Here is a 25051-nt window from a genome sequence, read left to right as displayed (position 1 = left end):
TTTTTTTTTTTTTTAGCTTTCTTAAGCAAATTATTTTATTTTATTATTTATTTATTTTTTATTATATTTTTTTTTCATGACTTTCTAAGAATGTTTTTAATGCTTTGATGACGGAACAGCATTTTACTAACTAAACAGCAGCATAAAGCTTAACGCTGCTCTTTATTCTCTAAACTTGTTATTCATTTGTTGTTCTATTTGAGATAGCTTTTTGTACTCTGTTCAATGAAAATAGGTGTCAGTAGTAAAGTTCAAAGTCTTTTCTTTCAGTTGCAATTGTTGTGACAACACAGGAACTGTGCTAAAAAGAACAGGCCCGGATCTAACATTTTGATTCCACTGCAACAAAATATGTAGGGCCCATACCTACAGGCCAGCAGTGTCTCTTAGTAAAGTGAATAAATCTTAGTACTAGTTTTTTTTCTATTCTTCAATTTCCAGGGTCGTTAGCCCCTTTAAGGACGCGGGCCTCTCGCACTGCGGTACGCAGATCTGGGCTTGCTAATGAGTAAAGTTACATGTTTCTGGTGCAAGGGATTAAGAGATAGGACATTTTGATTTTGCCTTTATGAACTGGGAGAGTCGAGCTTGTTGCTCTTTGTGCTATAAGTTTTACATAAAAAGGCTTCAAAAAGAAAATTAGCTGAATTTGAGATTAATAAAAAGTATGAAATATTGAAATTAACTGAAAATGGAAAAAAACCAGAGAATATTAGCTGGCATATAAGGAATTTCTAAAACTAAAGTGTCTAATATAGTTAAAAACAAGGAAAAACTATCAAAATTATTTGAATAGTATTTTTAATTATTGTTTCACTTTCAATAATATTAAACAATGAAAATGAGTTGAACAGAAAGAGTAAGGGTGAATTCCTTAAAAAGTGAATACATGGTGCAAGAAATGACAAAAAATAAAAAAAAATATTACCGCCCTTCATAGTTAAACACCTGTCTAAGTTGACCGCCAAAGCACTGCACCGCGAGTGGTCAACTTTCACAGGTTTCACTGTACTATCATATTTTATGATTTTTAGAGGTAACTTTTTCTTGACTAGAATAGTCTACATATGTTACTATATAATAAAAATATTGCTAGATATGTGGCGCTAAAAACAAAGGAAATATTTCACCATTTCACTTCCCCCCGCTATTTCATTTTACCCTCTTAACTTACACCCTTAAAATACCGGAACGCTGCCCAGAAATAATGTGAAACATTTCGGAATTTTCTTACAGAGAATGTAAACTTTACAATCAAACACCTCTAAATTTTTGCTTCTTAAAATTACTGAGAGAACTCAGTGTTTGGTTAAGGATAAAAAACTCAAGTGACTTTCTCGATCACTTAAGTAGCGAAAATTCATTCGAATAAGTAATACATATCTGAATATTAGTCTGCAAATTTTGAATGATATTCACTCAACTAGATATTCCCAACTCTTCGTCAACATTAATATAAGAAAGTGATTACAAAATGAAAACAAACGTATCATTTACTACTGGATGAATCTCAAATGAATGGTGGTTTTAGTACCCCGCTGAGCTACCTTTAACCTGAATGTGTGAGGCGATGCAGAGGCCATTGAGGTATAACAGTCTCGTACAATGTCCTACGTCATCTGATATCTCAGTTATTTAAACTCGCCTCTCATTTGATCAAACTCACAGGCTGTCTAACTTACCGTCCCAAGCGATCCCAGACATGCTCGATCGATGACAATTCAGATGATTGAACAGGCCAGAGATAGTGATAATGTGCCATGCGTGCCGACGCATGTGACTGAAACATGGCACAAGCGTACCGTTAGGACTGTTATGGTCTTGTGAATTATATTAGGGGTGATCATGTATCATATGCAAGGGAACCCGATAATATCATTACAGCTGCGGGTGTGGTATGCAATGTAAATGTAAACAAAGGTATACGATTATTGTTTTCACACTCATTTCATTTGGAGTAGCATCCCACCCGACGGTATTAAACTGCAACCAAATGAATAGAGATAAAATCTTTAGCGACGACTTGTGGAGACCACGTTGGGAAGGCCTTAGTAGTGCCTTTGCTTTTCAGCAGCACACTGCACATGCAGTTGGTATGATACTATTGAGTTGCTTCGTATATGAAACATGGTCACTCCTAATATTAATCCACTACACCATGACAGCCTAATGGTAAGTTAGTGTCATGTTCCAGTTACCGTAAACTGGGGCTGCTTTGGCCCTAGGATTTCTCTATGGCCCAAGTTGAGAAAAAGATACAACGTTCTCTGTCAAACTTCAGGAAGCAATTTCTTAACATATTTTGACATATTCCACTAGAGAGCATCCCTTAGCACTCGGTAATATGTTCCAAGTAGCTCAGTACTCTGCTCAATAAGTAACACTAGTGGTTCTGCGTTCCTTGTGCTAACATGTGTTTTCATAACCTCTCAAACTTTAACATGTAGAAGCAGTTTTACATCAGCTGAGAGTTTGTTAAGTACCTATTTATGAATACTATTGAATACTTTATGCCGTAGTTGTAATTCTCAGTTCTGTTAAGGTTTTTATTTAAAAATTTCAGAATAACAACATATCTCCTCACCTAAAAATTACTTTGGCCAGCCTTAAAAACTTTAAAAAATTCGTCAGAGAGATTTGGAAAAGAAAAGAATAGCTAAAAGTAAGACAGTAAACAGGAAAAACACAAGAACAAACGTGTAATTCTCGGCAACGGATTAAGATAGCGATTACAGACTCAAATCTTCAGGGCTCAGTTACATGGCTTTTATTATGGAAGATGAAGAGGAACTAAAAGTTGCTGGAGTTTAAAAAACGCTGACCCCACAGTTGAATCTACTTCTCTCAAATTTTGTTTAATTTCTTGGCAAGTTTACGGAATTTTGTTATTGCAAAATGGAATGAGCTCAGGTTTCCAGGGATAGCTGTTCATGTGAGAGAAGGAGCTAGTGCTGATAGCATGGAATGTACAAAAAAGTTTTTGATGTGACTAAAATTTTAGGATCCTTTGTTTTTTCGAATGGTGTACTCTTAATAAATTATTCAACTTCCAAAACTAATGAAAAGATGAGAGTTCTCCATCCGTAATGGCTGAGACAACAATCGGTCTACACAAACATTTTAAAAAATTCTTAATTATTATTAAAACAAATATGTAACTCAAACTGCTTGTAAAATGTATTTTTCTTTCAAATAAATAGTTTTTCCTATGAACATGCGTCTCTCTTTGACTCTAGTTAGTTCTAAAATGATTTTAAATAGGGAAAACCAGCGTGGGCCCAAAGTAACCCAAACGTAAGAGTAACATTGGCCCAAATAAAAAACAACAACGAGCTGATGTATGCATCACATGACTTTCTTTTACTCCAATTTTAATGTCATTTTCCCATTATTTGCAATTTTAATCTGATTCAACAGTTTACTCTAAATATCACCACTAGTGGCCAAATTAAAACAAGATTTTTAAAAAAATCGCCAAATTTGTCGCCAACTTGGCGATAAAATATTACGACCAAAAGACTGGCGATATATCGCCAAGTGTCCTCCAAATTGTAACACCACTTGAGTATACATCGAAATTAACAATGATTTCCCCACAAAAAGGGGCAAAAGACCCCTTTAGAAACACCCGAATGCAACCAAAAGGGGAGGTGCACAGCTAGACCCACTAGGAGTCTACGTATCAGATTTCAACTTTCTAGAACATACCGTTCTTGAGTTTTACGACATACGTACATACATACGTACGTCACGAGAAAAATCGTTGTAATTAACTCCGGGAATGTCAAAATGGATATTTCGGGTGTTTATACGTTCTTAGGCACTTATCCGCGTGTGGTCGGGTTGAAAAAAAAAAAAAAAAAACCTCAACATTAATTCGGGGGGTGAACAAAATGGAAATTAAGGCTGAATTTTGAGTGAAAATTTTTTTGCGAATACAATACTTCCTTTTTGTAAACGGAAGTAAAAAATGGTAAAAATACTTGGAAGTAAAATGATCACTATTCAAAAATTGAATAGAGAGAATTCTAGATGGGTAAAAAAATATTTCTACAGCTTGAAAATAGGAATAGCTTCAAAATTATTGATAAAAGATGAGAAAAATTCCAACATATGGGCCAAAGTAGCCCGCGTTTACGGTATATGAATTAGCGCCCCGGGGGGGGGGAGCAGTATTTTGACGGGACACTAATCTGTCACATACAGCAAGGATGTCAGAGGACTTCCTCTTCCACATTATTACCTTCTCTGTCCTGCTCAATTCCCTGATTTGTCACAGATCGAGCATACCTAGGATCGCTTGGGACGGTAAGTTGGGCAGCCTGCGATTTGGATCGAATAAGTGACACTTACGGGAAGACGTAGATCATAGGAGACTGTTATGCTTAAATGCTTGCTTGTATCGATCGCCTCGTACATTCACGCAAGAGGTAGGTAGCTCAACGGAATACGAAAACATCCATTATTTTAGGAATTTTCTAGTAAAAAATGATTATTTTGTTTTCCTTTTGAAATCACTTTTTACTTCCTTTTACAAAAAAGGGAGTATTGTATTCGCGAAATTATTTTCACTCAAAAATCGGCTTTAATTTCTATATTTTTCACCCCCGAATGAATGTTGAATTTTTTTTCTCGACCCGACCACACGTAGATATATGCCTCGGAACGTAGAGATACCCGAAATATCCATTTTGACGACCCCTGAGGTAATTACAACGAATTTTCTCGTGACGTCCGTATGTACGTATGCACAGGGTGCGGAGAAAGTTCCCACAATTTTGTTTAAAACTTTTTTTAGCGTTAAAATCGTTGTTTTAGAGTTAAAATCGTATTTATTTGGCACATATTGTTTATTGGCATTAAAAGTATTTGAGGTTTAATCTTTTGTTCTTTGTTAGTTCATTGAGTTAGTGAGCTATGAATCGTGAAAATGTGCGTGTTACTCTCGTTGGATTACACAAGAAGGGAATGAAAACAACCGATATTATTCGAACGACTGGATTCAAGAGTAAAACAGTCTATGACGCTGTGAAACGCTACAAGGAGACTGAACAGACCGTCGTTCAATCACTGCAACGACTCCAGGGAATGTGCAGAAGATCCGCTGTCGCATCCGTCGCAATCCAGAGCACTCAATGCGAAAGATGGCCAAAGAACTGGAGATCAGCGAAAAAAGCATCCGAACCACTGTGAAAAACGAGTTGGGGCTTCGTTCTTACAAGATCAATCGCCTTCACTTCCTCAATGACACAATGAAGTAGAAAAGATTGATAAAAACTCGACGGATGCTTGGCTTGACCGCTGGTGCTCGCCTTTCGAAGGTTCTCTTTACCGATGAGAAGATCTTCACCATCGAGCCGTTAAAATAATCGCCAACTGCTTTAGAAGGGTCAAAAGAAGACCGCTGATGCAAAAATCATCGGACACAGTCACTTTCCAGGCTCCGTAATGTTCTTGGCTGGCATTTGTGCCATTGGGAAGACAAAGCTTGTTTTCATTGACAGAAACGTCAAAATTAATGCTATGAGCTATCAGTTTCGGGTTCTTTACGATGTACTGAGGCCATGGGTAACAGAACACTTTGGCCAAGATGGATTCACACTCCAACAAGACTGGGCTCCTGCGCATTCGGCCCGATCGACAATTGCCATCTGCGAAAATCTGTTTCCAGGTTTTTATGGCACGGATGTTTGGCCCCCTAACTCATCGGACGTCAGTCCGATAGATTATTCGGTGTGGTCAATCGGAGGAAAAAATATCGGGAAAACGATACGCCACGGTCGACATGCTCAAAACGACTCTGAGGCGTGCCGGGAATGAGATAACGGTGGAAGCGCGCGCGAGCATCGTCGGCAATTTCAAACTGCGGCTCCGTTAATGTATTGAAGCCCAAGGAGCCAATTTTGAACAGTTGTTATAATTTTTTGTTTAATGTTATTAGTATTGTTTCAATAAAGAGTTTTTATTGCTTTAACTTGTTGATTTGTTGAATTATGTGTTAGTTACAGCCTATTGAAATATGTAATAAAATTGTGGGAACTTTCTCCGCACCCTGTATGTGCGTATGTGCGCATGTATCTCGCATAACTCAAAAACGGTATGTCCTAGAAAATTGAAATTTGGTACGTAGACTCCCAGTGGGGTTTAGTTGCGCATATTCTCTTTTGGTTGCATTCGGAGGTTCCCACGGGGGTCTTTTGCCCCTTTTTGAGGGAAAATCATTGTTAATTTCGATGTAAACTCAAGTGGTGTTATAATTTGGTCATCTTGGTTAATATCAAGTGGTCTACCTCCCTATATCGCAATTGCATTTTGAAGATTTCCAGAAATAGTACATAAGAATTTTTTTTGAGAGGGGGGGGGGAGACTTAGTAACGGGGGGGGGACTTTTCTTATGAGATGTGTCCATTACAGAGCAAAAATAGATAAATCAGTAAATTAAATATCGTTTCTGCAAATCTTCAAATTTTAATTACATTATATGGAATTAAAACCCATGATCTCCATATAGTTTATGCTTTGAAATAAGGATGTAGCATGATTTGAGTTTTTTTCTTTTTTTCTTTGAGCCGGTTGTGCATCAGTTATACGTCCGTTACCAAGGAATCGCCGTTCAATAATTTAGCTTCAATTATAAAATAATGGTTTGTCTGTGAGAAAGTTGTATTGCATTGATAACATTAATTACCTTATAGTGTACATAAGCAGCGAGACCAATGCTTCGATATAAATGGACCACGCAAGCATTTCTTTTTCGTGAAAGCAATCAGACTTCGCATTGCGAACTTTATATGTAAGGAACACCCCAAACAGTAGAAAAAGAAGCTCGCCTGTAAAAAAGCAGGAGAAACAATATTATGCTCAATATAGTAGTATTTCAACTAAAAACAGCAAATTAGAATAAATATACTTGAAACAATGTTTCATCAAAATATTATACTTTAAATAAAACACAGTTATTTTTTAACCCTAGTTATAAAGCCAAATTGGAGGAAAAAATATGATTTATCCTTCTGTTTTACAAAAAAGTGTATCGAGAAGAGCTCATAAAATATTTTTTTGTCTGACAGAAGAAAAAAAATCAGTTTATGAAACTATATCAATTTTTGTTTTAGTGTAATTGAACAGTTTGACGGCTCCAGTTGGTTTTATAGCTTGCTTCTAAACTTAATAAGCATAGAAATAATAATAATTGTGAAAACTCCTTCGGGAAATGGGAATAACTCCAAAGAAAAAGTATAGTTCAACGAAATCGGGTTCATTAGAGGAGACTTGTCGAGACGGCTTTGGACTTAACATCACACTCCAGGGTTCCCCGTACCTACCACAATTTGTAGTTTAACCGGTTGGAGGGCTTTAAATACAGTTATGTTTTTTTTGATCCAGACCAGGAGCCGAGCAATTCCTGATCCAGCACACCAGAGGTGTATTGATTCACTTGAGGACTTTGTAACCTGGACTGTTGTAGACTATAGTGCAGTTAAAAAAGAAAATAAATGTATTCGTCGACTACAACCAGTATTTTAAAAGTCCTAAATGAGTTCGAAAGACTAGACATAATGAACAAAATTAAAGGCAAAATCATATTTAAAAAAAAGAAACTTTATACCTCTTTCAATACACATTGTGATCTAAAAAAAGCAGAACTTTAATATTTTAAACTCCATAAAAATTTGTTGGTGATGATCGCATCAGTCGCACTCATGTTTACACGTAACTTGCACATTTTAAAAATGACCGTGACGATTTAAATGATTCAAGACCTTCACTACCAGAAGTCTCAAACCGAGAAAATTTAATGGAAAAATTATATGAAATAATCCCTAAAGATTCAAATTGTACTGTGAGAATGCTGGCAGAAGAATTCAATTCATTTTGTTGCACAATATGCAAAATAGTAACAGAAGATTTGGGTAAAAGGAAGGTACAGTCGAACTCGCTTAACGGAATAGGCATTTTGCCACGAAAAGATATTCTATTAAGCGGGATATTCCATTATCTGGGATCAAAATAACACATTACATTGGTTTTTACATTAAAAAATGTATTATATTAAGCGGGATATTCATTTAACCGATATTCTAATAAGCGGGCTCGACTGTATGTGCACGTTTTGTTCCATCACATCTCTTAAACTAAGATCAAAAAGTTAATCGTGTAGTGAATTGCAAAGACATAATTTCAGCAGATGAAAAGGATCTAGATTTTCTTGATTAACGTGATAACCACTAGGCCATGGTTATCAGGGGAACCATGTGACTCTTTTCTGCTCCAGAAACTGAAAACTGCAATGAAAGGAGCTTTTTACAATGATGTCCCAGCCATTAAAGCAGTTTCGATACAGGTACAAAACCACATTTAAAAAATCTATAATCATTTAAAACGCTATATCGAGTTAAATGGTTCCTATTTTAAATAAATATTTCCTTTAAAACATATTTAAACGATAATTTTATTCTATCACTAAACAGTTCGGTTATTTGCAGCAGTGATGTTCTAATCAAATTTTCTGAGGGTATACTCCCAGTAATCCATAACGCACAATATGCATGCGATCATATCACATGTCATAATATGAAAATTTTTGAAGCTTGAGGGTATGCGCTATGTGTCTGAAATATGTTTCAGATTATACGGCGTATATGGAATATACCCTATGGGAACACCACAGATTTCCAAATCACACTGTGAATGTCAGGAAAGTTCAGAAATTGTCTCGTTAAAGCTTAAATAGTTTTTTCTTTTTGCGTAATAGTATTCTTAAACCGAAGCACAATTATTTCCAAGTGAACGAGCACGAATAAACTCTTATTTACACTCAAACGACAAAACTTTTTTCAGTAGTAAGCTGTAAGACTGATGGTTTGTCGAAAATATCCCGATAGCAACATACAAAAATAACTAAACAGCAAGAATTTTGTTAATCTAACACCTTAAAATACCAGATAAATAAAATAATGTTGCAGCTTTAGCGCATGAACGTAATTTCGTGAATGTAAATTACGAAATTCAGTATTAAAAAACGTTTATGTTTGAAGGTATGCTAAATCCTTAGGAAATCGTCCATTGCCCTAAATAACTGTTTCAAAAATAAGAGCTTAGTTTTAATAAACAATATCGCGAGATCCTTTTAAATGGTCTAAATCATGGAATTGTTTTTATGAATAAGGGTCATTCCATAGAAATGTCAACCTCAACCTCAGAAATTTTTTTTCCACAAAACCTTAATTGTGACCTATCATTTCATTCAGCATACTTTCTAGTACATAAATCCAATAACAGTTTGCAAAAATTTCATTCGGTGTTTTTCTTCTGGCTCAAAACGTGCGAGGTTGTAGAAAAGGCGTAGGATGTGCAAAAAACATGCGTCTACGTTTTCTTGTGTAATGTAAAAATTTTTGCAAATTTTTAAAAGAACTATGTTTATTCTAAATGAATAGATGTTGGCCCAATAAAATTGACTGTTCTTTTTGCATGCATTATAAGATAAGTCTTTTAATTAGTTTGGTTATTTCACTGAAAATATTTACGTTACGTTAGTCACGAAAATGTACTATTTTCTGCTTAAAAACTAAACCATATGATTGAACCAAACAGCACTTTTTATTTTCTTACATCTGTGTCATATCTACCTAAAAAGTGCAAAATATTCATTTTAGTATCAGTAGATGTAAAATAATTAGTGTGACTAACGTAACATTTGAGCTGTGACTAACGTAACGGTTTACATGTGACTAACGTAACATTTTAAAAATGACTGCTAATATTTAAAATTTATTTAATTTAATGTAATTTTTCTTGAACAATTTTGAATATGTAGGCATTCTATATTGATTAAAAAAATAAAGGGTGAAAAATACCACTAATATTACATTGTAGACCTTCTGTTTACTTAGAAAAATACTTTTTTAAAGGTCTTTATGAAGATACTTCCAATTTTAAAGAATTATTAAAAAAGAAAAAAAGTGAGTAAAGCAAAATGGGTACTCTGCTGAATGTGCATTCAACACAAGAATCCAGGCTTAAGAATTAAGATAATAGAAATACAGTCTTAACATAGAAGAACGTCTCTATTTTTTAGAAAATACATCTCCACCTATTATTAAAATGAAGTAACGGCTGCTCGTTGGAAAACATTTGAAGATGTTACATGATACAGTGACAATAAGCACTGCTGTCATATATTTCAGAAAATGCAAGCATGATCATTTAGAAATTCAAACATTTTCGGTGATATCTGGAATTAAAATGCATTCTGATAAAACGTTCGAATATTTTTTTTCAATATTACATTTTAATTCAAAAGGATGCACAACACTATTCGCTCGATGAATCAGTAAACCTTGAAAAATAATATGCCATTGAAAAGTACTACGGAGTTTCTTATAACGATAACTAGTATATCAGCAGAACACTAGAATTCAGTAAAACTACCAACTTGCAAAAAGTTAATTTTTTAAAAGAGAGATATTTAGGATTTAATTAGACCAAGAATGTTGTTATTCAGTTTGTAAAAGCAGTTTTTTTATTTGTTTTTTTTTCGCACATTCAAATTGAGTTAATTGAACTGATCCTTCCATTCAATTTCTTACACTAATATAGAAAAAAAGAAAAGAAAAAACCATAATACAACACAAAGAAAGTTCCTAAAAAGTGTAAAAGTAATATAAGAGCAAGAAATTAATTATAAAAGGTTTTTTATATGCATTCATTGCTTGTTATTCGATGGTTACGTTAGTCACACACAGTTTTTCGGAAAAGTACCATTTAGGGCCAAAAAAGATTCGTCTGTAACAAATCTATAGTACGATTTTAAAAATAGATTGTTTACCTCTTACAAATATATCGGCCCACTTTAAATGTCTGCGTAAGTTTCAGAAAAAATTGGCTCGTAACATAAGCATTGTTTCTCATGGTTGCGAAAATGTTACGTTACATGACGCCTTTTTTGGTGAAAAAACACCTGCTAGCGCTTATTTTGCTTCAAATTCTTGGTAGAAAAAAAAACAGTCACCTTGTAAATTTTAGATCTGCATATTAAACCAAAACACATTTATTTTTACTCCCGGTGTGAGTAAAAAGAGTTTGAAAATCAGCTGCGAATGTTACGTTAGTCACTATGGAATGACCCATAAGGCAAAAGCTTGAACGAACTGAATATACAAATGGCGTCGTCTCACCAACTTCAGTAACGTAATCCCACCACAGAGCTCTGCAGATGACGTATTTAAGGCCCATTGGCGTCTGCTCATGAACAACGACACTATAGCCTTCATCCATATTGTCTATGATAACAGCCGTCCAAGCTAACAAATATCCAATCACCACTGTTATGATAGCCATCAGATACTTGAGCAAATCTTTGTCACGAACACACACGCGATGCGCTTTTCTTGTCTGAAACTCAGCAAGAATTCTAAAAATAGAAAGAAGTTAAGAAATGTAAATTTTTTGAATTGAAAAAGTTAAAATCTGGTGTACAAATTAGTTTTAAAGGGATTTTAAAGAGAGGGCGTCACAAGTATTAAATCGAAACGGACAGTGTTGCAACTAACTTCATTTTATAACCTCATCGTTAGGCTTTCATTTTCAGTATGTGACATTTAGCTGAAGTTTAAACAAGATAGTTTTTGTGTGCTCTGAAATGTCAACTTTTGTGCCAACAAAACACAATTTGCGGGACGTTTACTTTTCTGCTTCCGTTTGAAGAAAATTGCAGATGAAGGCCATTGAAAGCTGCAAAAAGTTTACGAGAACATGCTTCACCGATTTCCACATATGAGTTTTGGTATAGACTTTTCGGAATAGGTGATTTTAATACCAATGACAAAAAGCGCGATGGACGACCACAAAAGTTTGAAGATGCCGAATTGGAGGCTATATTGGACAAAGAAGAGTACAAAAAAACTTAACCGAACTCAATGCATTTGAAGAGGAACTACAAAGTAATTTTGCCTAATTTTACTAATTTTTAATTAAACATAACGCTCGGCCGCATGTTGCGTAGCCGGTCAAAACATACCTTTATAGGCTGAAAAGGGAAGTCCTACCCCACCCGTCACATAGCCTATTTATTGCCCCTTCAGACTAGTATTTGTTTTCGTCAATGACGCATGCTCTTGAGGATCAGCATTTCCTTTATTTTGAAGAAATCCAAAATTAGATCACTTCGTGGATCGCATTAATAGACTCATCGATTTTCGAGATGTCCTTCGAAAATTGCCAGAAAGATGCTGGGAAAAGGTAGTGGCCAACGATGGACAATGCTTCGAAAAATAAACATGAAACGATTTTTTCACAATAGTGTCAAATTTGGAAAAAAATCCTTTAAAACTTATTTGTACACCAAATAATATTTTTAAAAAGAAAAAGAAAAAAAGTTAAATCTTTAGCAAAGATAGATGGTATTTTTCTGTTATAGGAATGTCACTTGGCTGGGTGATTTTTCTACTTTCTCCTTTCTATCTTGGCGAAAAGAGAAAAATAACGTTTACATTTCGCCATGTTTGCTTCTGTTTTGCTCATTTTACACTTTGATGGAACTTTTACTGTTTATTCGACATAGTGATTGACCGCATTTTTTTTAAATATTTTAATATAGCTTTTACTGTTGTTTTATTTAGTTTGCGGCTTGTTTCAATAAAACATTTCAAGGTATATAATGGCATATTTTTCTTATTTGGCGGATTATCTGCATTTTTATCTTTATCTAAATATTTTGAGGATTATTTTACTTTTTAATGGAACTTTTGTTATTGTTTAATGACTTGTTTTTTTTCCTTTGAAAGTTTTTTTTTGCTCAATAATAATAATAAATTAACATATGGTTTCCCCAAATAAGTATTTTCCATGTAACCCACAGGACGGCAATGAATAAATGAAAAGTAATTGCCAATATTAAAAATGCGCCAGGGGGGGGGGGGGGCACCCATGAGAGAAAAATACCAGATAAATGCTTGCATGATTGTTTTTTTTCTTCCCCACTACGTCGTTATTATACGTAAGATTCTGTCTAATTGGATAGTAAAATTTAAAACAATATTCATGATGTTAACAACTATGAGAACTTACAAAATAATTGAATTGGAATTAAAATTTTCCTAAAAAGAGTTTTTAAATGAAAATAAAAATTGTACGAGTATTACCTGTATATTTTCAGAGTAATTGCTCCATAGCAAATGGAAAAACCCAATCCACGAAACCATGGCTCTAACATGCAAGTAATAACGTTTGGCTCGAAATAACGAATGATAACCTGAAAGGAAAAATCTTTTAGCAATTTGAGAATTTAATTAGTAAAAGATTGGTTTAGGATAGTAGCTGAAGTGACAATGATTGAAAGTTATATTGATTTGTAAGTAAATATACATAACGTCTCGTTTTTTAGAACCTGAAGACAGCAATTTCTTTTTTGGGGGAGCGGGGGGGGTCTTTCAAAATTTTCCTTGTTGAGCCCGAAGAAGGGCAAAATTACCGTCTCTGGATGCTGTGAAACGAGCTGTTTCGTACTTGCTTGCAAGTATGACGTAGCTCCGGCTATGAGATGATACCTTGTAGCTTTATGTGTGTTTATTGAACACATTTTAAATTCAGCTTCGTATTCGGTTAGGACAAAAAAAGTTTAGTTATTTTAATCAAATATGAATGAATACAACGAATATTAAAGTTCAAAAGAGATCTCAAACAAAAAAACAAAAAAACAAAAAAAAAAAAAAAAAAAAACAAAAAAAAAAAAAAAAAAAAAAAAACAAAAAAAAAAAAAAAAACGTTTATAGTTAGCTCTAAATTGCTGTCGTTCAAGTTTGCTGTTCCATATATGATATACTGCAACCTCAGAGTTGTGCTAAGGTGTATGTTTTGAGAACAAATTAACATTTCGAAAGTCCGATGATATTTATGTATTTTTAAACTCTGTTCGGTAAAAATTTAAAAAAAAAAAAAAAAATCGGTGTTTTATGTACAGATTTGGGACATTACGTTTGAAATTCTGTAAGCAAAAACAAGGTAATTACGAATACTAAAAGCTTTAATAAAACCTTCTACCAACAAAGCGTTAATATCTAAAAAAAAACGCAGTTCGATGGTTTCACATAGTCTCTGTACTTTCCAATAACCATCTTTGTTTAGAGCAATACAAGAAGAGTTTTTTTTCCCTTGGATAGAATTAAATATTGAAATGCTAATATTTTACATTTTTTTCTCCGTTTGATTGCAGAAACATTTAGAAGAATAAAAAAATAATAATTCCTTTAAATTATTTTGCACTTTTAAGTAACATATCATATTTCAAAGCCGATAAAATATTACGTTAAAAAATACTTATTTTGCTTTTAAATTTTCTTTTCCTTTTTCAAAAGTTTCGATGCTTGGCAGTTCTGTCATAATTCTGCACTATCCTATTTATCTTTCCGTCTTTAACAGCTAAGTATTGAAAAACAAGGTTTAACAATTTGTGAGATTGAATCTGAAGTTGCTTTCACAATTGCTTCCTTTTTACCCGATTGCGCGTGCGCGACGCAAAGGAGGGTAATATTTTTATGAGTCTATGTATGTATGTTTGTTCCTATGTGGCGTAGTACAGGCTAAACCCCTTGGCCGATTTTGATAAATCTTAAGTCAATCAATTTTTCTTAACCTTGGGAGTGTCACTAAACACATGACAGTAATCAAAATTCACCAAATCAACAACCAGTAGCCATATTTTCAGTTGGGGATCGTGTCGCACCCACATGCTACACAGCGTGCTACAAATGCAGGTATAGATTGACCACGAAAAGAAGGCAGATGACCTTGAAGCAAAAACATCATTTGTATCATTTGTGATAGATTGTTTTTTTTTTTTTGGAATAGATAGGATTAGCGAGACCATGCCTCTTACTACTCAGTGCTTTCTGGCAGATTCTACCTATTACAAATAATAGAAATGACGTTTCGCTTCAAGGTCATCCGCCTTCTATTCGTGGTCAAGCTTTAGCGTTTTCAGTGCCTGAATTTTTTGTTTACTAAGTGTAGTAATGCAATTTTCATCTCTAACATGTTGCATTTGTTTTTGTCGTGATTCAGGGGACTGAATTTCACGATGTGTACTCTCTTGACGGGCTTTTTTAGTTTTGGGAGAAAGATTTGACTGACGGGGGGAGGGGGATGCATTTCCACGCTGTTAATATAGCTGTGGTTGACTTAAATTCGCGTATTTTTGCTAAAGATCCAGCATATGTAGCTTTAAGCCGAGTAAAGTTACTTAATAATCCTCACGATATAAACTTTCTCAATAAAATGACAAGATTGCGAAATTAGCCCTCTTGTGATCATAATAACTAAGTCAATGAATATTAACTAAAAAAGGTAAAATAAAAAATAATTATTAAATGGAAACAAAAACCAGACTGCGTGATAATCAAAAAAAAAAAAAAATATGTAAACCCTGTAGTTTAGAATTTTATTAAGTATCACTGAATAACTACTCCATTGAAATAGTTTAATAATCGATACACACCATAAGACAAATCATAAATTCAAAATCAAAATAGAAGGATCAACAGTCGGATCCCATTTAAATTTTACGATGATTTGTCTTATATGTGTATCGATTATTAAACTATTTCACTGGAGTAGTTATTCAATGATACTTAATAAAACTCCAAACTACTGGGTTTTTTTCTTTTTAGTTTTTTTTTTTGTTTTTACGCAGTCGGGGTTTTTTTGTTTTTATTTAATAATTATTTTTTTGCAATTTTAAATACATTTTCTTTCAAATACTTCTTAATCAACAAATAAAAACATCTCAGCTTTTTAAATATTTGAATGAATTTCTTGATTCTTTTGAAAATAAAATTCGTTATTTTTAAGGAACTAAAATAAATATAAAAAGGACATTGCTACTATGGTCTGAGCATAGTATAGATGTTCGACCTAGATTAAGATTGTCTTCCAGTAATCATAAGTGACTTCAGTAAAGTAAATTTGATAAACTTACCGTCTGATAAAGGAAAAGGGCACCAACAAGTACTGTTTCAAGCATCACCCACATTGAAGAAGAAAATATCTGCAATATTACATTTAATAGTTATGAATAATATAGTTTAGTATCTAAGAATTGAATAATGTATCAAACGTTTTTGAATCGCACATATGCTGTAAAATAACATGTAGCAACGTTTTATTACACAAAATCTGAAGACTACTGAAGACACGTGTTTCGGGGTTTAAAGGATTCCCTTTTTCAATGCAATGATGAGTGAGCTTTAGGATGAAAAACCCTTCGAGACAAAATGTACTAGTCAAAAACAAAATCTCAACGCTAAGAAGGGGTTTTGAAAGCATATATTTTCAGATTTTTTTTTTTATCCTACACCCAGCCCAGGTCAATCGGACAGGGTTCAGTCCACACTTTTGAAAGATACCGTTTGTTCAGATATCTTGTAAGGCAAATAAAGTGCCGCGAATAGCATCTTGTAAGAACCTGTAAATCACGTTTAATTTAAACAACGCGACGTGAACTTTGAATTATAGTTGTCATTCAAACCTGATAGGGAACTATGTTTTAGGTAAGAACCCCTTTAAGGAAACAAGAAGTATCGGCAGCCTACATAATTGTAACAAAGTCGTACTGGGGGGGTACGTAGATAATGGACATGGATTTTCTTTATTGGAAACTAAAAAGTCGTCGTCGGGATGTATCCACTTCGCAAATTCGGATAAGGAACAGAGAAAAGTATTGTCTAACGAAAACCAATGATTCTAGTCTCTAAAGAGACAACTGCCAGGGAAAATCGTCTGCATAGCTGTAGCATATTGAACTGGGTTCTCTTTCTGGTTACTTAATATTGTCTGAGTGAGGTGACTGATGCATCATACGTAAATCTAACATTTTACGATATTTAATTGTAAGATTCTGTTTTTCATTTCATACACAAGTTTAAATGAAATTCAAAGTTTTGTCGTTTGATGGTGAATTAAGATTGATTGAATACAGAATCATCTTTTTTCTCACCTATAAAGTGATCCCTTTTTACAATGTTTTTAAATACATTTTTTAGTGTTATTATAGACTGCTTTTGCTTCATTTTAAATAAAATTTAATAAAAGACATAGTTACAATTCTTGGTGCATGCAAGCATTATAGATAGTTTCTTTTGAAACAAATAAATTGTCATATTGGAAAATATATACACAGGTATCCCTCGTAACACGGTTAGTTCGTTCCGTGTAGTATCAAAACCGTGTTATACGGGCATTTTAAAAATAAATTTTAAACTTATTTTGTACCCTAATTAATCATGTACATAGTAAAAATAATGTCAATATGTATTGTGTTGTATCGAAACCGTGTTATGCGAAACTTTGAAATAATGTGAATCAATGGATGTGTACTGTGTTATATCGAAACAAATATCATAAAAACAAAGTAAAAACTTATTAGAGTTATTATCAAGCATTAAGGAGGTCCGGGACACAAAAATCAACACATTTTGCAATTTTTTTTTTACCATTTATAAAACTTCTTCGTTTTTTTGTGCTTAAAAGGACGTTTGAATCTTGTTTCTATCTTAGTTAGAAGTAAAGATATAATTATTTTTGTTGCATGCATTTAACTAATATTATATTAACTTTTAACGTTTTTCGCCATTATGCAATTTTTCCTGAGTTTTTACATTCAAACTCTTATAATTAAAGAACTGATAAAGATAAAATAATGAAATTTGGAGCGTATCTTTTTCAAATAGTTTACTTTATTTTTTATTCGGCAAATTTGAAAAAAAAAAGTTTACTGCAAAAAATAGGATTTTTTTTTCGAATTTTTCGAAATTTTTCTTCAAATATTTTCTATTTTTTATTGAATTAATATTTTTTAAATCACCGAAAAAAATTCTTAAATATTTGTGCAAAATTTTTTGAAAATTGATCAAGAATATTTTGAGTTTTAGCGTTTTAAAGCAACATTTATTTTTTAATAAATTAAATTGAAAAAAAAAAAACTTAAAAAAAAAAACTATTTATGTTATGGTTTTGCTTATGAAATAGATGGTGAATCAGTGCAAAAAATTCAAAATTCTAAACAGCTTAGTAACAATTTTTTTCAAAATTTGTCCCGGATCTCCTTAACAGAATGTGTTAAACAAAAATGAAATTCCATCTATTTTAAACATAACTTTCGTGTTATATCAAAACCATAAAGCATTAAATTAAGTTTCGTACAGTGTAAATTGAAACTGTGTTATAATAATCGCAAATTTGGTATCGTGTACTATCAAAACCATGTTGTACAAGTACCGTGTTATACGAGGGATACCTACATATATTAATTTCTTAAAGAAAAATATAGAAGAATTTATAACTTTTATACTTACCCTAGTCTTTCTCAAAACGAAAACTACAACTATCAATATAACAACGATAGTACTGCAAAAACTCTGGAAGCACAGAACTAAGCTACGCAACAAGAGGTCATATTCCACATAACATGGTTGATCACCAACACACATGTCGCATCCCACTCGACAAGGAAGGCATCGAAAATTATTGGAGAACTTGTCTTGTCCACTAAGCATACTAGTTACATAGGCTGTCTCAATAACTTCACCATCGTAGTAATCAACTCCACGACGCTGGGTATCAACTGACATCGGGTAATAATTGGGCTTACAATAACATTTATAGGCTCCCCGACGAAAACCTTTGCCAGAAATGGGCAAGCACTGCAAAAAAAAAGAAACATTTTAGACAGAAGTTTTTTACATATTCTGAACTTCTTTAAAATTTACCGAGCCTTATCGTAGCATGAAATCACTTTTTTAAAAGGAAAAAAAATAATCCTTACATCTTTGGAACTGGTTTTAAAACATTTTTGGATGAGTTAATTATTCAAAAAGCCATCAAAAAATTGGTTAGACATTAATGTGTCATATTTAATGTTAGTGTGCAACTTGCAACTAACATTTACTTGAAATAAAAATTTACTTGTATTTATCATTAAATTTCCGCAATGTGTTTCAAAAATCTCTGCCACACAACACTTTCACTCCTAAATACGGTATGACACAAACTTAGGAAAATCCATACTTATTGCCTTTAATTTATCTCACAAGTTAAATTTTGAATTAAAGAAACAAACTCATTCTTACTTCCAAATTTTACTGTATTACAAAACAATTAAAAAGCAAATTACATTTTTAGCGGTATTCTCTTAAGAGTTTGAGATTGTATAAATATTGTTTGAGATTGTATAAATATTATTTGAGATTGTATAAATATTATTTAAGATTGTAGAAATATTATTTAAGATTGTATAAATATTATTTAAGATTGTGTAAATATTAACCTGAGTCGAAGTAAGATCACAGTGGTGAGAATTGGAAAAGGTAGCGAGGTGGACATTCCCATCGCACTGATCAATGTCGACATCAGCCACTGGCACACTCACGGAGACTGCACCCCTATAAAATAATCTATAGTTATTTTTTAAAAAAGGTTTTATGCAAAGACACTCGGATATGTTGCTAAGAATGAAGTGGAAAAACGGGCTCGAAATGATTTTTCAATATTCAAGACATTTATCCGGTTGCAAATAAAAAACATTGCATGAAAGAATTAAATCGATTCTTCTCTTTGTGAAAAAATAAGTCATTTTGAATTTTTATAAATTAAACGGATACCATCCAATCAAAATCTATTTAATTTATAAATGATGTGTGAATGAATCAAGTCTACGGAGAAATCATTTGGATTTTTAATCACAACTTTTTTTTACTTCATGAAGCAAAAAATTTAAACTGTGTTTTAAAATTATGAAATTTTCTCAAATTTTGGGGGTAAGTGTTTTTTAAGTAATGATATTAATTTTTTATAGCAAAGGATTTGAATTTCTCTAGCAGAGATTTTTTTTTTCTAAAACAGCTGCTCTTTCCGTTAAAATGTGTGTAAAAGTAAAGCCGCGCCTGTCAGTAGAATTTATTTGGATAACGATTTTGCGATTGAGCCAAATGCTTTTTTCTATTGAACTGCTCCATATTGAACGAAACATTCTACAAGCAGAAAATGAAACGCCGGAATATGGTGCGCTAGACAAGAGTTTAAGAACAAAAATTTTTTTTGTTAATAATGGACCAATCCCTCAAAAGTTATTACAGGGTAGACGAACAGATACACGCTTTCTACATGTTATATGCCGTGTTTCTAATGTACTAACTCAAATGTTTTATCAAATTAGTTTTATTTTCGAACTTGTTTTTGTTTTTGGGAGATAAGACGTAAACTGCCGTGGGCAGGTAAATGGCAGTAACTGCAAATTTTTCATTTCATTTTTTTAACATTTTTGTCATCTATTGTACGTTAGCTAGCGAACAGTATGTTAGCTAACGAACGTAACGAAGGAGATAGTTCCACTTTTTACGATGAGAGAGCTCATACGTATAGCAATTCATTATGCATTGGTAACATAGATTTGATTGAAATGTCATTGAAATTGGTTTCATAGAGATATATTCTAATATATTATTAAATATAAGTTCAAAATATTTAAAACGAATTTAAAAAAACGTTTCGTTTTTGTGAGCTTTTAAAATGAAACTGACCCCTTTTCGAAGGGAAGTCTTCAATTACTCGAACTAATTTCACATTTAAGTTTAAGAAAAATATTGTAGCTGCAATGAAATGCATTTTTTCACCATTTCGTGTTAAATAATACCTTTTCAATGAACTTGTTAAACTGTTTGAATGGAAAACATCGGGTAATGAAAAGAAAACTCATAAAGCTCTTACTTGAAATAAAATTCTTCATTGCTTTTCGTAAAAATAGGAGCACTGAAAGTGACATGCCATGTAGTTGTTAAATTACAATCAATGTACGGAGCCGACCAATAACCGTCTTCTGTGGTTACCATCAGGTCCGATCCATTTTTTATCTGATCAAAAAGCTCTGAAAAGTTTCTTGATTCCAGAATCCAGAACCATTCGTTTCCAGACCATCGATCTAGGAGCGAACTTCCTAAATTAAATGTCCGGACGGCTCCATCATTTCTTCTGTGTGCTGAGGGCATAAAGAACTCACCCGAGTCCGAAGAAGAAAAAACAATGCTGCTACTTGACAATGAAAGATCACTTTCCACGTTCGTTTTCACCAGAGAGTAAAAAAAAAGTGCGTCAATCTGAAAGAGAGGGAAGAACACGAATGGACGTTTTGTAGTCATAGTTAAAAATGCTAAAATAATTTTTTCAAGTAACGCATCATTTTAAATGATAATCTAGAAAATAATTTAAAAAAAATAAATAATAATGGATACAAAATAAGAAAAAATACTACACTTAAATTAAATTAAAATTAAAAATAATACGTACATTTGAAGACTAAAAATTTGTAACAGCAATTTCTTATTTTTAATTTTGAGATCATGGTTTGTTTCTACAGTAGTAGATGCAATGCAGCAATGTTTTTAGTTATAATTTAGATGTAAGTGTGAGTGTTAATATTTTTTATCTATTGTATACACTAAGTATCTTTTTTTACCTATTTGGATTATCTGCTGCTTTCGCTTATTTGCGGTTACCGTGCCCCCCTATTCCGTGGAAAATCGGGAGTTAACTGTACTTTGAAGATTTTTTTTTTTTTTTTTTGCTATGATTAGTAGATTCTCCTATTCTGTCGTTTGGAAGCAAGGGCAGTATCTGCTAATTCCCCCCCCCCTTTTTTTCAGTTTTTCATCGATTGTAATTTAGCTTTATTGCACAAGCTTGCTAATTTGGTTTTCACTGTAAATAAACCGCGAAAAATGCTTCAAATTCCAGCATTTCAGTATTGTTAATATGAAATTCATAACGCACTTCTACAAATATCTCAAAAACTCACTTTGCAGATACTGTCTTTTAACTTCTTATGGCAGTATGTGTTTAGACATATTCACGTATGTCACAAGATGTTAAGGTTTGTAAAAAACAGTTTTTTTGCTGAAAGCAAAACTTTTTGCACTTTAATAGTGCTAAGTTAGAATTAAAAAAAAACAATAATGTTTAGGTAGTTTGCCCCATTATTTCTAACTGTAATATTTTTTAAAGGAATGTTGTAAACAGCGAAAGTTGCAGCAAAGTTATTATTTGTTGTTTAAAATTATTATTGAGATGGAAGTGGTCGAAAATGTAAAAAACTAAAATATCGACCAATTTTCCCTAATTTTGTCTTAAAATTAAAAACTCCTTCTTGTCTGAGTTACACAGATCTATTATAAGTTGAAACTTCTTACTGTAGAAGTACTCTTCTATTCTCAATTTTCCACTGGCTAGCATAATATTCATGGAGAATATAAGGCTATGAGAGCATTTTATGTTTCAAAAGTAAAATACGTAATTTATTTTAAAATGCGTGAGTCTTTTTCTTTTTGTATTGGATGCATTCGAGTTTTAACTCTGTAATTGATCTTAACTTTGATTGACTTTTTTGCTGCCTACCAACAGTAGAGTCCAGAAAACTCGACACGCGATAACGAGGCCGAATCCAGAAAACTCGGCTATACCCGGGTAGGACGAAAAAAATCACACACATTGTTTATAACTCGGCATTTTGAATCGCTGCCACCTTTCTTTCTTTCTTTTGGTGCTTAATTGCACAGGTATATTTTTGATGAGGACTACAACCTGTGTGCCTTGCCTCCCTTACGTATGATATATATATTTTTTACCCACATAATAAAACACATGAAAGAATTTACATCAGAAAGATGGGAAAGTACAACCGGAGCGAGGGTGGGAGTCGAACCCACCGCCTCAAGTGTGCCAATGTCAAGCAGTCACTCAGACCGCTCGGTCACTGAGACCCCTGCTACCTATCGATCCACGTTAAGCCGCGTTTTCGGGACTCTACCGTATTTTTGCCTAATTGCAGATTCCTAAACGTTTAAAACATAATTTGAGGTTTTAAATTAGGAAGTTTGTCCTGACCTCAGTGTCGTTAGGTGCTGTAAGGAAGTAATGATTAAGGACGTTAGCCGTTCGGAGAGCTGCTTTCATCTGCCTGTCGAATATCGTCATCTTGCTAAGCTCCCAGTCAAGTGCAAAATCTCTGAGAGAGACTTTCCGGCAAGTGGAGTTGTTAGCGGCAACGTTCTCGATGACTTGAAGGGCGGCTGCCAGTGCTCCTTCACGTTCAGCTAGCAACCTCACTTTCTCGTCTGGCCGCAAGTGCTCAGGTCGCCTTGGTCGCCCTGTCGGAGCGGACACTGGGAAGGGCGGGATTCCTGCCCGCGCGACCCCCATCGCAAGGCTCGAGATCGCGCAGAAAACAAAGGCCGCACTGCAACCCATGGTGATCCAAGGGCTCGGCGACACTCGATCAGATTTCCGGCATCATTCTTTTCTCTGAAATAGAAAGCACATCTCCGACATACAAATGAATCACACTAATCGGTTGCTAGAAATATGCATCATCGTTTTTTTTTTTCTGAAATAGAAAGCACATCTCAGACATACATATCAATCACTCTACTCAGTTGCTAGAAATATGCGCCGTCGTGTTTTTTTTTTTTTTTTCTGAAATAGAAAGCACATCTCAGACATACAAATGAATCACACTAATCGGTTGCTACATATGCACAATCGTGTTCCACACTTATTAGATATAGTTTGCAAGGAGTCTTTTGAAGTCTCACGTATTTTCTTCCTCCAGAGCAAAATTAATTATGCATTCGTAAATTGTTTTTTCATAAAACTCGATTCCCTTAATGTTGGATCTTGTTGTTCTAGCTCTTAATGCTACTCAGGAGAATCAAACCCCATTCACGTATCGAGTTTGGAGTGACTCTTGAGTAAGGACTCTACGACACGAGTCTAACATGGCATTGATAGAAGGCAGCACCACCTTCATAATTTAAGCTTAGTTCTGAAGGGACTCGGGAAGTCTCTACCAACCCTAGCATCCATGGTTACTGTTAACAACCTACCACAGGACTTTCGGACCCGCGAATTTTTACACACACGTACTCAGCTTGTACTTGATGGGTTTTCGGTAGTGTCGGGCTCTAAACCTGGACACCTATAAATCCGAGTCTAGCTCCTTTTTCATTAGGCTACCCTCGGCCACGCTGAACTTTGGTATTGACCTTTCGCAATGCACCAACTCTCTTGTTAAGTCTCATATTTCTTTTTTTGTACTGAAGATCAAAAATAAAACAATGAAGCAGTCTTTTGAGATGGGAAAATGTTTGTCTCCTAGGCTTTTTTTGTCTTTCTTCCGCAGACGACCGAATGGAAACATCCCTAACTTAATACAATCCATGCTCTCAGGATTTTTGCGCAACTAGTTTTAAAGGGTTTTCTGTTTTTTTTTTTTTTTTTTGTTTTGTTTTGGTTTCGATACCATTTCTTTATCTACGGGAATGAAAAAATGATATCATATCTTTCTATCAATCTATCTATCTATGAACCCTATCTTTCTGAAGCATATAAGAATCAAAAGCGATTAAAGGATCAATCATGATATTGGCATCTGGCGTAAAATTCTCATACATGAATTAATAATTATGAAACGGATGAAAATAAAATTATTATTAACTGGTTGCCGCAAAAAACATGGAAGCTTGGATTCTGTTAATAAATAACAATAAAAAACCTGTGCAACGATTATACCGACATTTTTGCGCACTTTGAAAAAAAATTCGGAACATTTACGGTAAAAGTTATTGGCATCCATGTTGCCAGTAACTTTTACCGTAAAATCAAATTATACTAGAAAATTTTACGGTGAATAAACAAAAACAAAATTAAACTAAATTTTATGGTACTTTTTACCCTAAAATCCTATTTTACTGTAAAAGTTTACTATAAAAAACGAAAAAAATGTACCGTAAATTTTACATTAACATTAATGAATTACAGCATATTCTACCCCAAATTTTACGGTAAAATTTACAGTTTTCGTTACAGTAACCTCTCTCATGTATGTAGGTTTCTACTGAAAAACATATGGTACTTATTACTGAAGATTTTACAGTAATGATTACGGTGAAACCAAAACAAAAATTTTACATGGGACGTGCGCAAAACACATACAAACAGCTTATTTTAT

At 33.6% G+C, this 25051-nt stretch overlaps 1 protein-coding gene across 1 annotated transcript in view; it reads right to left on the bottom strand.

Moving 5' to 3' along the window:
* The window catches only part of LOC129218167 (probable G-protein coupled receptor 158), a 49337-nt gene extending 24570 nt beyond the window's left edge, over nt 1–24767 (bottom strand). The window contains exons 1-8 of the mRNA XM_054852381.1: nt 22930–24767; nt 20761–21146; nt 19322–19436; nt 18351–18698; nt 15977–16045; nt 13146–13255; nt 11181–11416; nt 6689–6830 (exon numbers count right to left, since the gene is read on the bottom strand). Coding sequence (XP_054708356.1) covers nt 6689–6830; nt 11181–11416; nt 13146–13255; nt 15977–16045; nt 18351–18698; nt 19322–19436; nt 20761–21146; nt 22930–23292 — 1769 coding nt within the window. The 5' untranslated portion in view covers nt 23293–24767. The remainder of the gene's footprint in view (nt 1–6688; nt 6831–11180; nt 11417–13145; nt 13256–15976; nt 16046–18350; nt 18699–19321; nt 19437–20760; nt 21147–22929) is intronic.
* Nucleotides 24768–25051: the final 284 nt, after the last annotated feature.

The sequence above is a fragment of the Uloborus diversus genome, chromosome 3 (genome assembly GCF_026930045.1).
Source record: "Uloborus diversus isolate 005 chromosome 3, Udiv.v.3.1, whole genome shotgun sequence".
Taxonomy (NCBI): Eukaryota; Metazoa; Arthropoda; class Arachnida; order Araneae; family Uloboridae; genus Uloborus; species Uloborus diversus.
The sequence above is the reverse complement of the archived record's forward strand: the minus strand, read 5'-3'. Positions and strand labels throughout refer to the sequence as shown.